Source organism: Castanea sativa, chromosome 12 (assembly GCF_040712315.1).
Source record: "Castanea sativa cultivar Marrone di Chiusa Pesio chromosome 12, ASM4071231v1".
Lineage (NCBI taxonomy): Eukaryota > Viridiplantae > Streptophyta > Magnoliopsida > Fagales > Fagaceae > Castanea > Castanea sativa.
Genome location: NC_134024.1, coordinates 26,398,205 through 26,411,817, shown reverse-complemented (window position 1 = coordinate 26,411,817; position 13,613 = coordinate 26,398,205). Strand labels below are relative to the sequence as shown.

Genomic DNA, 13,613 nt, shown 5'->3' with positions numbered 1-13,613 from the left:
TAAAATAAAAATTTTTAATTTTAATTTATCACAAAACAAAATATGAATCTGTTTATAGTTTTCTTCTTCTTTTTTTTCTTTTTTTTTGGGTAGAAAAGGGATATTCATTAAACTAAGTGATACAAAAAAAGTATGGAGGAACCCAAACTAATATGATGAATAATGGATCACAAATTATTTGGATAGATGGAGTAAGTCAAAAACTCAGTAATAATATGAATAAATAGCCCACTACCAAAGCAAAAAAGACCAATGAGATACATGCATTCCCAACCAATGGAATCCTGCTAAGGATACGGGATTGAAATGACTCACCACTCAATGAGATACAAATTATAATCACCCAAAAATATATAGAAACCGAAACTCACCACCCAAATGATAGGAAAATGAAAATAGCAATTAAAATATTACCTTTTCAAGACCATAGTCAAATAAGACTCATTGAAACTAGAAACAAATTAAAAGACTTGTCTGCCTAGGATTAATTGCTAAACATAAAAGCTAAGGGTATGTTTGGTAACTGTTTTTTTTCCCTTATTTTCTGTTTTCAAAAATAATTTTTTATTTTTTAGACTAAAAAACTTGTTTGGCAACCCAATATGGACAAAAAACAAAAATCATTCTCAAAACTAAATTTGTGAAGAAAACTAAAAACATGCCAAATATTGTTTTCAATTTCTAATTTTCAAAAGTCAATGAAAACTCACATTTAATTTAATGAATCTGTCTCATTTAATGAATAGTATTAGAGTTCAAATTCTAGTAACAACATATTTTAGTATTTTCTTTTTTTTTTTCTTCAAATTTTTTTTTTTTTAATTTCAACTAACCAAACATGTTTTTTATTTCAAAAACAAAAAAATATATATATTTATATTTATATTCCTAGAAACAAGTTTTTGAAAATAGAAAACAAAAACTCTCACCAAACATAACCTGATATTTCCTAGAAAATCCTTATTAAATGCTATTTGACTTATTGGAGAAACAACACATTAATCTTCTTAATTTTGAGGGAAAATTCATTAAAAATAATGGGTTTTATTTGTTGGACTTCAAAAACATGTTGGTTGGGTTTTAGCATCAAATGGAACTAGTTAGAACTTGAGACATTCTAGTGTCACTAAGAAGCAATAATGCTCTATTTGTTTTAGAATTAACGTTTTTTGGAAAATGGTTCATTTTTCAAAGATCATTTTCTAGAAAACTACCTCATTTTTCAGTATTTGATAATGACCATGAAAATGAGTTTGAGAATGTTTTCTAGTGTTTGGTATGCACTTTCTTTTATTTATATTTATTGTGTAATTTAAAACATGTGTATTATGTAAACCAATTAATGTAATCAATATAAATAATAATAAAAAAACCAAGAATGAATTTGGTTTTATACTATAATTTTGACAACAGATACAATCAAAATTAGTTTTCAAATTTTCATTATCTTTACCACTCATCTTGCTCATATATATAGACAGTAATATACATATATATATATATATATATATATATATATATCAACTATTTGTCTATATATATATATATATATATTAAAATTGACAGCAAAATACATCTTCAATAAGTACAAATAATAATAACTTTTAATTGTCTACTCTTTTTTATTGGTACACTAGTTGTTTATTATGGTCAACCACAAGTCTTCAATATTACTCGAAATTATGTATTTACATCATGTATCTGCATAATATATCATCGTTGCATAGTATCTACACAATGTATCTGCCAATAAAAATTCCCCTAAACAATTATCATTCATTATCCTATCTTCATCACATGCGCTTCACATGTGCGATGAGGCTTCTTTTTTTTTTGTTGAGTTTAATGTAATTTTTCAATTTGAATTTATTTATTGTTAGTGAGGTTACACAGGAATAAATTTTTAAGAAACTAAAATTTAGGATTTGAAATGGAGTAAATTCCTAGATTTAGTGTGTGCTAGCTTTAAGGAAAAAATATATCACATGTGCGTGAGATATATTTAAATAGAGAGTGCTAATTTTTAGGAAAAAAAGTTTATCTGGTAGTTTTTCTGATTTTTTTTGTTAAATTACAATTATAACCCCATTGTTATTTTTTAATAATAAATATTATCTGATTATATTAGGGATATTTTTGACATTTTCTAAAGTCATAACTAACTTTTTTGAATGCTCTTAATATATAGATATAACAATATTATTAATTTACCGTAAATATTGTCCTATGTAAAAGCAATTAGAGCCATATAGGCACTATGTTTAAAATTTTCGTCTTTTACTTTATTCATTCTTTCTTCTTCTTATTTTTTTATTTACTTTTCTTTTAAACTTTTATGTGCAAAAAAGAAGTAACTTCTATTAGGAATCTATCAAACCGAAAAATTTCTTAAAAAAGAAAAGAAAATCAAGCTTGAAATTCAAAGCAAAAAATTGAGATTTTGATAGAGAGGAATGATATAATTACCTCTGTAAATCTGTCATCATTTGCAAATCGGAGCTATTGACCAATTAGTGGGGGGGGGGGAAATCAAACCAAAGAACTGTGTTATAAAGGGGAAAAGAAACATGGAGAAAAGAGAGAGGAGAGATAGATAGATAGAGAGAGAGAGAGGAGAGACCAAAGTTAGTGACACTAAGGGTGTGAAGAGAGAAAAAGCAAAGGAAAGAGAGAAAAAGTGAGAGAGAAATTGTTTTCCAAGAAAAAGTTTTGGAAAACAACCTATAAAAAATAAGCCTTATTTTTATTAAGATTTTCCGTTGACTAAAGATAAATTTTTGTTGACCAGTTTTTTTGTGTGCTACTAAACACTAAAAAAAATGAGAAAAACAATGTTTATAAAATGTTTTCAAGTGAAACAATAGTTATGCCCTTTTATCAAGGGCTATTAAATCCGGTTAGAAAAATACAACGAAAGTGCTAGAGAAATGGTGGCACCAAATTTTACAAGAGCATCCGCGCAGCAATCAGCTTCCACGGTAGATGTGATCAAGTCGATTGCAAGGAAATGTCAGATGTTTCCTGTAATCAGTTAGCAAAGGTTCGAGTGATTGGTTGTTCATAGAATTTTTCATGAGATGGACCACAATCAAGCATCTCTTCGCTACTTCGCTGTCTTCCATGCCTTTCAGTTTTTCTCTATATTTATTAATCTAACGCACTCACGGTTTACGTCTATAGTCTATACATCACTTTCTTTCAACCAAACGACAAACACTGTAGTCCCTACCAACTGCAATCAAGTATTCAACACTTCCTTTTACCTTTTTCTTTTCTGAATTGCACATCTTTAAACTACACCACAAACACATTACCCAAAAAAAGTTTTGTTATTTAACTGGGGTCTGGAATCAATCAAAATGTCGAAACATCACGAACCTTTTCTATGCTTTTGGATTGCCCACTTGGTTTAAGGATTTTGTAATGCCATTGGTTCCTTTGGTCACGTAAGTCACGTTGTGTCTGCTGGACAGCACGAGCAGAAACTAAAAACAAGAATTATTGTTATCCATTTGCTTATCGTTTTTTTTTTTTTAATAAAAAAATAAAAATATTCTATATGATTTTTCCCGTTCAATCCATATGCTAAACGGACGTCAGCAATGATTTTTTCCTAAAAGTTTCAGATTTCAAATTTTTTTTTTTTTGAAGTACAAGGAATTTAGATCATCTATATTTTTTTAACGTACTTTATCAATAGATTTCTTTAAAGTTTACCCACTTTAATGATTTAATGGTCCAGATTTTATCATATCAGTATTCTACTACACACACATACATAGAGAAAGGAGATGAGATAAATGAATACACATACACGCCAACACCAAAATTGCATACGGTAGTTAGTGTTACGGAGTAAGTGATAAACTCTTTCTCAATATTACACCTTACCGATGTAAGACAACTTAACAACACTGAATATCTTTTTTTATTTGAGAAATACACACACATATATAGTGGAAGGAAATAAGATAAGAGAATACATTTACACACCAACAGCAAAACTGCATGCAACAGTTAATGTCGATAAAATATTTTTAAAATAATAAAATAATGTTGTAAACAAAACAATTAAGGTTATTGTTAGTAGAATGCTAATATGGCAAAATCTAGACAATTAAATCACTAAAGAATTTTTAAGATTTAAAGAAATCTAATAAGTAGAATACCTTAGGAAATCTAAAAGATCCAAATCCAACTACAAGAGAGTTTATAGGACTAGTTAAAATCTCTTTTCATTCTTCATAACTGGCATAATTTTTTTAAGTAAAATACGTTAAAATGCTTAAAATTCTTTTGTGATTGTGTTAATGCACAACTAAATGAATTTTAATTTGAATTAAAATGATAAATTTAATTATTTAACACTCATGGATCATAGGATCCTCAAATTTCTAGGACTAAAATGAACTCATTTAATATAATGAGTTTAACAATTCCATCACTGTTCCGGATATCATAGGATCCCCTAATTTCTATTATTAATTATTCTTCTCTCTTTCTCTCTCATGATTTTGGCCAATTAATATTGCTCACCCAAGCGACCAAATACAGACTTATATCTAGCGATTCGTCTCTCGAAGAAGGTGCCTTTGCTTCTATAAAGTTTGCCATTCACGGCTGTTGCTAGCACAAAACAAAACAGAGACAAAGAAAAAGGAAAACCATGGTTTTGTGTGGAGTGCTTTTAAAGCAACAGATACTGCTTTTGCTTGGGTTGATAGTTTTAGCAGCAACAAAAGCATCTCAACCCAATTCGAGCTGTGGAAACGTAAGCTGTGGAAATGTTAGCATCCCCTTCCCGTTTGGAACAGAAAAGGGTTGCTACCTTGATGAATCTTTCCTCATCACCTGTGACAACACTTCTGAGACTACACCAAAACCATTTCTGTCTTATACTAAAATACCTGTGCTCAACATATCACTGGATGGTGAATTGCAAGTCTCAGTCTCCATAGCCCGTCGTTGTTCCAAAGGTGTCCCCGGAAACCCGTCGGAGTTTAGAGCAGACAACACTCTGTCAAACTTTCATATCTCAAATACGAAGAACAAGTTCATTGCAGTGGGTTGTAACATTTTTGGGTTTTTTGATGGCTATTCATCACAGGGAAAGAAATATCCTACTGGATGCGCAGCACTCTGTAACAACGACAGTGTGGTGGACACTTCTGAATGCTCTGGCATTGGCTGCTGTCAGGCTCCTATCCCAAAAGGAGTTTCAGGTTTTTCAGTGAACTTTTGGGACGTTGAACAAAACAATATCGTGGAAACCAACTTCAATTCATGTGATTACGGTTTAGTTGCAGAAGAGCCATACAACATTTCGCTCCTACATCAGGAAATTTTACAAAATAAAACGACTTTTCCAATGGTACTTGATTGGGCAGTTGGAGACGAGACATGCGAAGATGCAAAAGGAAATTCAGAAAGCTATGCATGTAAGGCAGAAAACAGTATATGTTACAATTCCACTAACGGTCCTGGGTACCGTTGCAATTGTTCCTCAGGTTTTGAAGGAAACCCATACCTCGTTCATGGTTGCAAAGGTATTAGCTAACAAAACATTTGGATTTTTTTTTTTTTTTTTTGGAGTTTTAGTAAACAAGATATTACCCATTTGTTGCATGAAAAAGAATCTCTTCTTATCTTAAGTATAGAGATTGTATTGCTAACTTTTGATAGTCTGCACCGTGGTTCAGATATTGATGAGTGCCAAAATTCTCCCTCTCCCTGCGACAAAAACGAAAAATGCAACAACATTCTTGGGAGTCATAATTGCTCTTGTAAGGACGGGTACGAACGAGATACAACAGGTTGCAATCGAGTCAGCCAATCTAAGGATATCATTATTGCATTGTGTAAGTATATATAGGACTACTATTATTTTTATTATTAACTGCATATTTGTGTGATGCATCATACATGGATTAAAATAACAAAAAAATATACATTCAACTAAATATGTTTTTTTTTTTTTTTTTTTACCTGTCAAAAAAGTATTATCTCTTTGAAAATCATTTGTAGTCCTAATGATGCCGAATCACAATCAATAAGCTTTGTCACTCAACAAGTAGAAATATGCTAAAAAATAACTCAGTTTTAATTAAATAAAACTATAAACTCTTTCAAATAAATATATTACACTAATAAATTTACATTGAAAGCTTAGCAGCTCCCCCTCCCCCACCAAAAAAAAAAACACAAAGATTTACTAATTAATGAACTTTGTTAAATTAATTATTGGTCTTATTCTTAAGTGAAATCAAAATACATACTGATTTAGTCTTTTCTTTTCTTTTTTTTCCCTTTTTTTATAAGAACAATAGAAAGGTAAGAAAATGAAAATATGAAGAGAAAGGGGGAGGAAAGAATTCTAAAAGCTAGTTTATTTATAAAAATAAAATTAAAAAAACTACAAAATAAAATTTTAAAAAAAGCTAATTGTAAATTATTTGCAAAAACAATTGAGACAATTACACACTACAATTTTTTGGTCCTCATATATTTTTAGTTTCAATTTTCGTCTTATACATTTAATTATGTCAATTTCATATTTAAAACTTCCAAAAGAAGTTCCTTTAATTTTTCAATTCTTTCCCTCAACTCAATATGAAGTCATTTTTATGCCTATAAGTTGATTTAGTTAAAGGTAAAATTGATTTGGTTTTTAAAATTGAGGGATGAAATTGACATAATTAATAAAAAGAGATAAAATTGATAAAATACAGTATATGATCGAGAAAGAAATTGAAACTTAGTAAGGTATAGTATGGCCAACATAATGCTCTCAATCCATTTAATTAATCAGTACCTTCCCTTTGCTCTCTTCCATGCTCTTTCAAATTTTCTTCCTATCAAACGCATCAAAAACTATTAAATATGTCACTTTCTTTCAACCTAAAGTGACAAACTCCCTACCAAACGCCCTTATCCTTTTTTTTTTTTTCTTTGCTGAATTGCTCCTCTTCTTTAAACTAAACGACAAACGAAAAGTCTGTGATGTAACTGTAGAACAGATCAAAACGGGGAAATATCACCAACTTTATTAGTCACGTTAGTCACACTTTTGTTGGAGAAAGTGACACGTTAATAAAAGAAAGAATCAACGTTATCCTCTTTTTCTCTATCTTCTTTGTTTAGTTTTTTCAGTTGGACTCGATTAAAAAGCTACAATAATAAAACATTCTCTATGGTTATGATTTTTCTCAGCCAAGACATATACGTCATATACTAAAAGGGCACCACCTTTAATAAGCTTTAAACATTTAAAAGTTGAGAAAGAGCTGTTCGTCTTTATTTTCTAGAGACTATCACAAAAAATTGAAGCTCCAATGGCTGCTGTTGAATAATTTATTTTTGGAATAATTACAGATTACCCATATGTAGTTTGTCTCTAATTTAACTTGCCTATCCGTGGTTTCAATTTTGATACTTTACCTTGATGTTACTTCCGTTTAATCTCTGTTACCCACCTCTTTTAATAAAGAGAAATAAATAAGTCTTTTTACTTTTATTTTATGTCTCTCTCGTTGCAAAACAAAAACAAAACAAAAAAGGCGAAAGAAAACAAGATCAAAATAAGAAATAAACCCAAAATTCCTCCAACTAAGAAATAAACCCAGATTTCCTCAAACTAAGAAACCCCGATTTCCTAGCTGAAATGGAATCTGATGTAACTTGTGGTATTTCATTGTAATTCTAATGAAACACAATACCCAACAATAAAAAAAAAAAAGGCCTCACCTAATGGTTAGATCTACCAATTTGAGCTAAAAATTTCCACTGGAGGTTACCAATTTCGTTAGAATACAAACCAATCTCAACCACAGCCGCAACTCTACTAGATTCTTCAAAGCGGCAGAGAAGTCATGTCCGAGACCCAGCGGCACCAAATCCAACACCACCACTCCCACAACACCCTCAAGCCAACAAACCAAACCCCCACGCATGCATTCAACCAGACACAAACAAACATTTTTCTAAAAAAGAAAAAGAAAAAAAGACACAAACAAACACTGCCAACCCATCCTTTCCTTCATATTCATGACCCCCCCCCCCCCCCCCCCCCCCAAAAAAAACTCCAAACGGCAAATCTACCCAACAAAATCGCAGCATACCCATTCGTTGCCGTGACTCATCAAAACGCTAAACCCAAATTCAAAGACAACCCAACCTCCCTTTCAAGTTGAAGCAAGTGGCAAAGAAGAGTGGATCTGCTTATTTTTTCTCTCTTGACTCAGAATCTCTATTTTAGATCCTTTGTATCGAATATATACACATAAATTTTACACCTTTACTGCATAAACATTGATGGGTATTGGGTGTTTTTGTGTTTGGTGATTTGGAATCTTATTCGGTCCTATTAGATCCTTCCCAAATGTAAATTTTTGGGGTTTTGGTTTATAAAATTTTTCTGGATTTTTAAAGTTTTGGTGTTTTTATGATCAGTGTCAGTGAAAAATGGCTTCAAATCCAAATGTTCACATTTTTTAAGATGTGTCAAAGCACAACAGGGCCAAGGATTGTTGGCTTATAATTTCTGGGAAGGCCAGATCTTTCTTCGTTTATTTATTTATTAATTTAATTTCTGAATTGATTTATTAGCTATTCGTTTGGTTGTTGAGAAAACTGTGGAAATTGAAACTAAGTAAGCATGTGTCTAATTAGGCTTAGCTGTGTAAAGGGAATTGACTTTTTGGTCTGTAGTATGAGAAATCTCAAGCGCATTGCATTGTAGCATCTAGGATCTTAGTTTGGTGAGCAAGTTGGATGGGAGTGAGTTTTGGGAGTGAGGAGTGTTTTGATCTGTTTGGACTTTTGTTTTTGACATATTATGTGTTAGAGTAACGGCTGAAGGAGAGGTGGGTTACGGATTAGTAACGGAGAGAATCACAGGTGGGTAAAGTGTCAAAATTGAAACCACGGGTAGGCAAGTCAAATTAAAGGCAAACCATAGGTGAGTAATCTGTAATTATCCTTTATTTATTTTTTTTTTTTTTGTAATGATGATATATAACATTCCTCTCACATGAGTCCATTCCATGTGAAAGATGTATTACATATCAGAGAATCACTATAGCACTCTAAAAAATAAATTTGTTGATGATGCAAGAAATTGTCAATTGTATTCTCGTCTATATTGATGGACGATGTTAGGGCTTCTTTTAACATCGATCTACAATATAAAGTCAAAGAAAAAAGGGAAAGAACACTAGTATGGTGCTGGCCAAAGATCCTCCAATGATCAAGTTAAAAATAGTGAAAAAAATTCAATTAATAATACGATTTGAGAGAATAATATTGCTAGTTTGTAGATATCCCTTCTCAAAAAAAAAAAAAAAAAAGTTTGTAGATATCAAAATGCCTACTTTTTCATTCCATATGGTATTGGTTTTATAGCATTCGTCTTCATTTTGGTAATGAATGTTCTCATTTATGAATTGGGAAACACTTTCAATGAGTACTAGACATTTAAACTCACATTTTTACATTTAAACTCAATAAGTACTAGACACTTTCAATAAGTACTACATAATCTCAAAATCACATTTTTACATTTTAAAAACCTTTACACACATTTCCAAACACTTTTTCACCCACACAAATTTTAAAAAGTTACAAAAATCCTATCTCAAACTACTCTACCAAACATCTCCTTATTATCTTCAACGGTCATTCATTTGTTAGGTTTGTACGTTACTCCTTTATTATGGACAATTAAGAATTTACACACATCATTTGCTATAGCTCTCCAAACCCTTAATTATTTTGTAATTGTTCTCAATACCAACAAGCCGTCACAAACACAACCTCAAGAAAATTCTCTCTCTCTAGGTTCTCTTGAATTTAGTTAGTTGGGTATGGATTGAGTATAGGGAGAAATAAGTTAATGAAATATAGAAATTTTGAGGGAGAAAAAAAAAAGAATAAAATATTATTTTAATGAAATAGAGAAAAGATGAGGATGTTGTTTAAGGGTATGTTTGAAAAACTGGTTTGTTTAAATGAAAAATACGTTTCAAATTCCTCAAGTTTGGACAAAAATTTAAATAGATGATCCTAAACTAAAGCTGGAATCCTGAACTTCGATGTTAAAACTCTTTTGTGTACAATTTCACTTTTTAATAGATTTAATAAATTAAATAAAAATCCTAATTTATTTGTCAAAATGATATTCAATATCCAACCCCACTTTTTTTTATAATTCATTATTTTGGGAAAGAGAAATTAAGAAAGTAGGGGAAAGAGATATCAATATAAATGAATGAATGAGGATGATGATAAATAAATAATAGCAATAATAAAATACAATAATGATCTTCGTAATAATTATATATGGTTATTATGAAGATCATTATATATAAATAATAATAACAATAATTATTATTATATAACTATTAGAAATTAATTGAATTAGTTGAGTTCAAGGAGAAAAAAAAAAGAATAAAATAGTCTTCTTATGTCCTTCTTTACATCTCTTATATTTAAAAAACTATTTGACAAAAGTATTACTGTAACAACTTATACATTTTTTATGTTTATAATAGAGACACTTATAGTTCAATTTTTTTTACCGTAACAATCAAATTATAAAAGAAAAAAAAAGTTTAAAAAATAATAATAAAATATTTTGTTACATAAACGAGGAGATTGATTCTCAACTAGGTTCATGGCCCAAACAGGTCAAAGGCAATGCATTTTAAAGTTGGCTCATATTTGACTTTGGGCCAATAGTCAAAGGGCCTTAATTATAGTTGGTTTGATAGTTCGAATAACGCCGCACTGTACGATACAATGGCATTTTAGGAATTTAGACCTGATTTTTTTTTCTCCAGAGAAAACACCGGATAGTGTAAGATTATGCAAATACTGTTTTAATCCTATTTTCACATTTAATGAGTTATTACTTATTAGTTGTTCACTCCTTTGGACGTAAGAACAATGTTGAACCATGTATATTCTGTGTTGAAATATTGTTTTAAATTTGCCATGGTATTCTCAAAGAAATTATACATTCTTAGCTAATTTTCTTATTCTCAACCAACAAAGGAACATTGTCTATTTTAGAAAGGATAGATGTTCAGTCAAACTTGGTTCACCAGTTCTCTTTTAGTTGTGCTTCCTTTTTTTTTTTTTTTTTTTTTTGTGATGAAAGAAATTTGATAGTCACTCATATTATATGTTACTGTAGCAGTCGCAACTGCAAACTACACTGTAAATAAAATTTCGATGGTGTCATCTTCATATGATACACACACACACACACACATATATATATATATATATATATATATATTTTTTTTTTTTCTATTGTGTCAAGATGTTTGCCATTACGAAGGCAATGGTATTAACAAAGTATAAAGTTAAAATGTTCTACTTGCTGAGAAAATGCATGTTTGAGTATGTGCAGGTATCAGCATAATAAGCCTCTTAGTAGTTCTTTTGGGAGGTTCTTGGATACTTTGGGGATGGAAAAGAAGAAAGGACATCAGAATCAAAGAAAAATTCTTTCAACAAAATGGTGGCCTATTGTTAAAACAGCGACTCTCTAGTAACCAATGGTCTATCGAGACAACCAAAATCTTTACATCAGAAGAGTTGAAAAAGGCCACCAACAACTATGATGAGAATACAATCCTTGGCCAAGGAGGCTATGGAACAGTGTATAAAGGAACACTATCTGATAACAGAGTTGTTGCCATTAAAAAGTCAAAAATTGGTGATCAAAGCCAAATTGAGCAATTCATAAATGAAGTGATTGTGCTTACCCAAATTAGCCATAGGAATGTGGTTAAGTTATTTGGTTGTTGCCTAGAAACAGAAGTGCCCTTACTAGTTTATGAATTCATTACAAATGGGACTCTTTGTGAACACATTCATGATAAAGGCCGATCATCCTTACTTTCATGGGAAAAACGTTTGAAGATTGCAACAGAAACTGCTGAAGCACTTGCATACTTGCATTCAGCAACTTCTATGCCAATTATACACAGAGATGTGAAAACTGCAAATATACTATTAGATGATAATTACACAGCAAAAGTGGCTGACTTTGGAGCTTCAAGGTTGGTACCTCTTGATCAAACACAATTGACCACTTTGGTGCAAGGAACTTTGGGGTACTTGGACCCAGAATATTTGCAAACTAGCCAACTAACAGAAAAAAGTGACGTATATAGCTTTGGCGTTGTTATGGCAGAGTTGTTGATAGGTAAGAAGGCACTTTCTTTTGATAGGCCTGAAATTGATAGAAATTTAGCAATATCCTTTGTTTCTGCTATAAAAGAGGATCGCCTACTTCAAATTTTTGAAACTCACATTGTTGATGAGGGTAATATTGTGCAACTAAAGGAAGTTTCTAATGTTGCAAAAAGGTGCTTAAAGTTGAGAGGGGAGGATAGGCCTTCTATGAAAGAGGTGGCAATAGAGCTAGAGGGATTGAAGAGTATGGAAAAACATTCATCGGGAAGCATTGATATCAATACAAAAAAGACCGAGTACTTGCTCAGTGCAACTAGTCACTCATTTGAAATTGAAGGTTGTTCTACCAGTACAACTGCCGAGTATGATAGCATGAAAGACCAATTATTGAAACTCGTAGATAATGGGAGATAACTACTTACTCTTCGCTAATATATTGGTATCAATTGATAATTGAATTTGCTGTGGTGTTATAACGGGCAATGTAATTACCAAGTAAGCAATCAACTGAGAATCTTGGAAGTTCAAAAGTTGTTTGGAAAGTTGGACTTAGCCTATGGGTCTGCCTTAAAATAAGATTAGTATTTATTGAATATTATCATGTGTGCCTTGTAACTCGTTTGTATCTTGTGAGTTAGGTTCTGACTATTAAAAGTTGTAGTAATTAAGGGAGTACTTGTATCATTAGGTTATCTGTATGATGGAGACGTAGGATTCTGATTAAGTCTTTTATATTGATTGTAATCAGTTGGTTCAGTGCAGTTTCCATTTATCCATTTCTTTTTGTTGCTGCACCTATGAATTTTCTAATTTCCTCTTCCTCCCTTTTAACACAATTTATAGTTAATCATATACTGTATCTCTTTTGGTTACCAAAAATTAGTTGGACTAGATAGTGGAAGTAGAAGTGAAATAGAAATTCTGTATGACACTATCTTGCTTTTGAATATGTTATAGATTAGTTCACAAAAATGAAATTGATAAAATAGAAACACAAGGTAAGAAGAAACAGTGATAAAGTAGAAAAAACTTAAACCTCGTAAACAATTTGAATATGAAGTTGTCAATGGCGAGAGAATAGTTATCTCTCAAATTAAAATTAGATTTGTAAAGTTGTGATTTACAATTATGTTTTATGTTGGCTTTTATTCCGTGTTAAATTTGAATGTATTTTGTTCAATCATTTCTCCATATGTTTGTGGGATTTAATGTAAAGGTTGAGTGTGAAAGTTTGGTAAAGAATTGTGAAGACAGTGAAGTTCACGACTGGCTCACGAGTGGACAACCCGCGAAAGGCCACATGAGAAGCACATGCTGGAATCTGAACAGTCTTTTGCTAGGCTGTATTTAACTAGTCACTTCGCGACTCAGACCAAGTCGCGAGTGACCCCCGAAACTCTCTTGTTTGGTTC

General features: G+C 31.2%; 1 protein-coding gene across 1 annotated transcript; it reads left to right on the top strand.

Annotated features, from left to right (window-relative positions):
• Positions 1–4,558: 4,558 nt before the first annotated feature.
• On the top strand, positions 4,559–12,901 carry LOC142619116 (wall-associated receptor kinase 2-like). The gene is made up of 3 exons (XM_075792181.1): positions 4,559–5,546; positions 5,700–5,858; positions 11,411–12,901. Exons 1-3 carry the CDS (start codon positions 4,667–4,669, stop codon positions 12,613–12,615), a joined length of 2,244 nt encoding a protein of 747 aa, XP_075648296.1. The 5' UTR covers positions 4,559–4,666; the 3' UTR covers positions 12,616–12,901.
• Positions 12,902–13,613: the final 712 nt, after the last annotated feature.

Bases quoted from the DNA above. Each gene is read 5' to 3' on its own strand.
- LOC142619116 (XM_075792181.1), top strand. From the start codon at position 4,667: ATGGTTTTGTGTGGAGTGCTTTTAAAGCAACAGATACTGCTTTTGCTT. The intron at 5,547-5,699 runs GTATTAGCTAAC...ACCGTGGTTCAG, and splicing joins CCTCGTTCATGGTTGCAAAG to ATATTGATGAGTGCCAAAAT. The intron at 5,859-11,410 runs GTAAGTATATAT...GAGTATGTGCAG, and splicing joins GGATATCATTATTGCATTGT to GTATCAGCATAATAAGCCTC.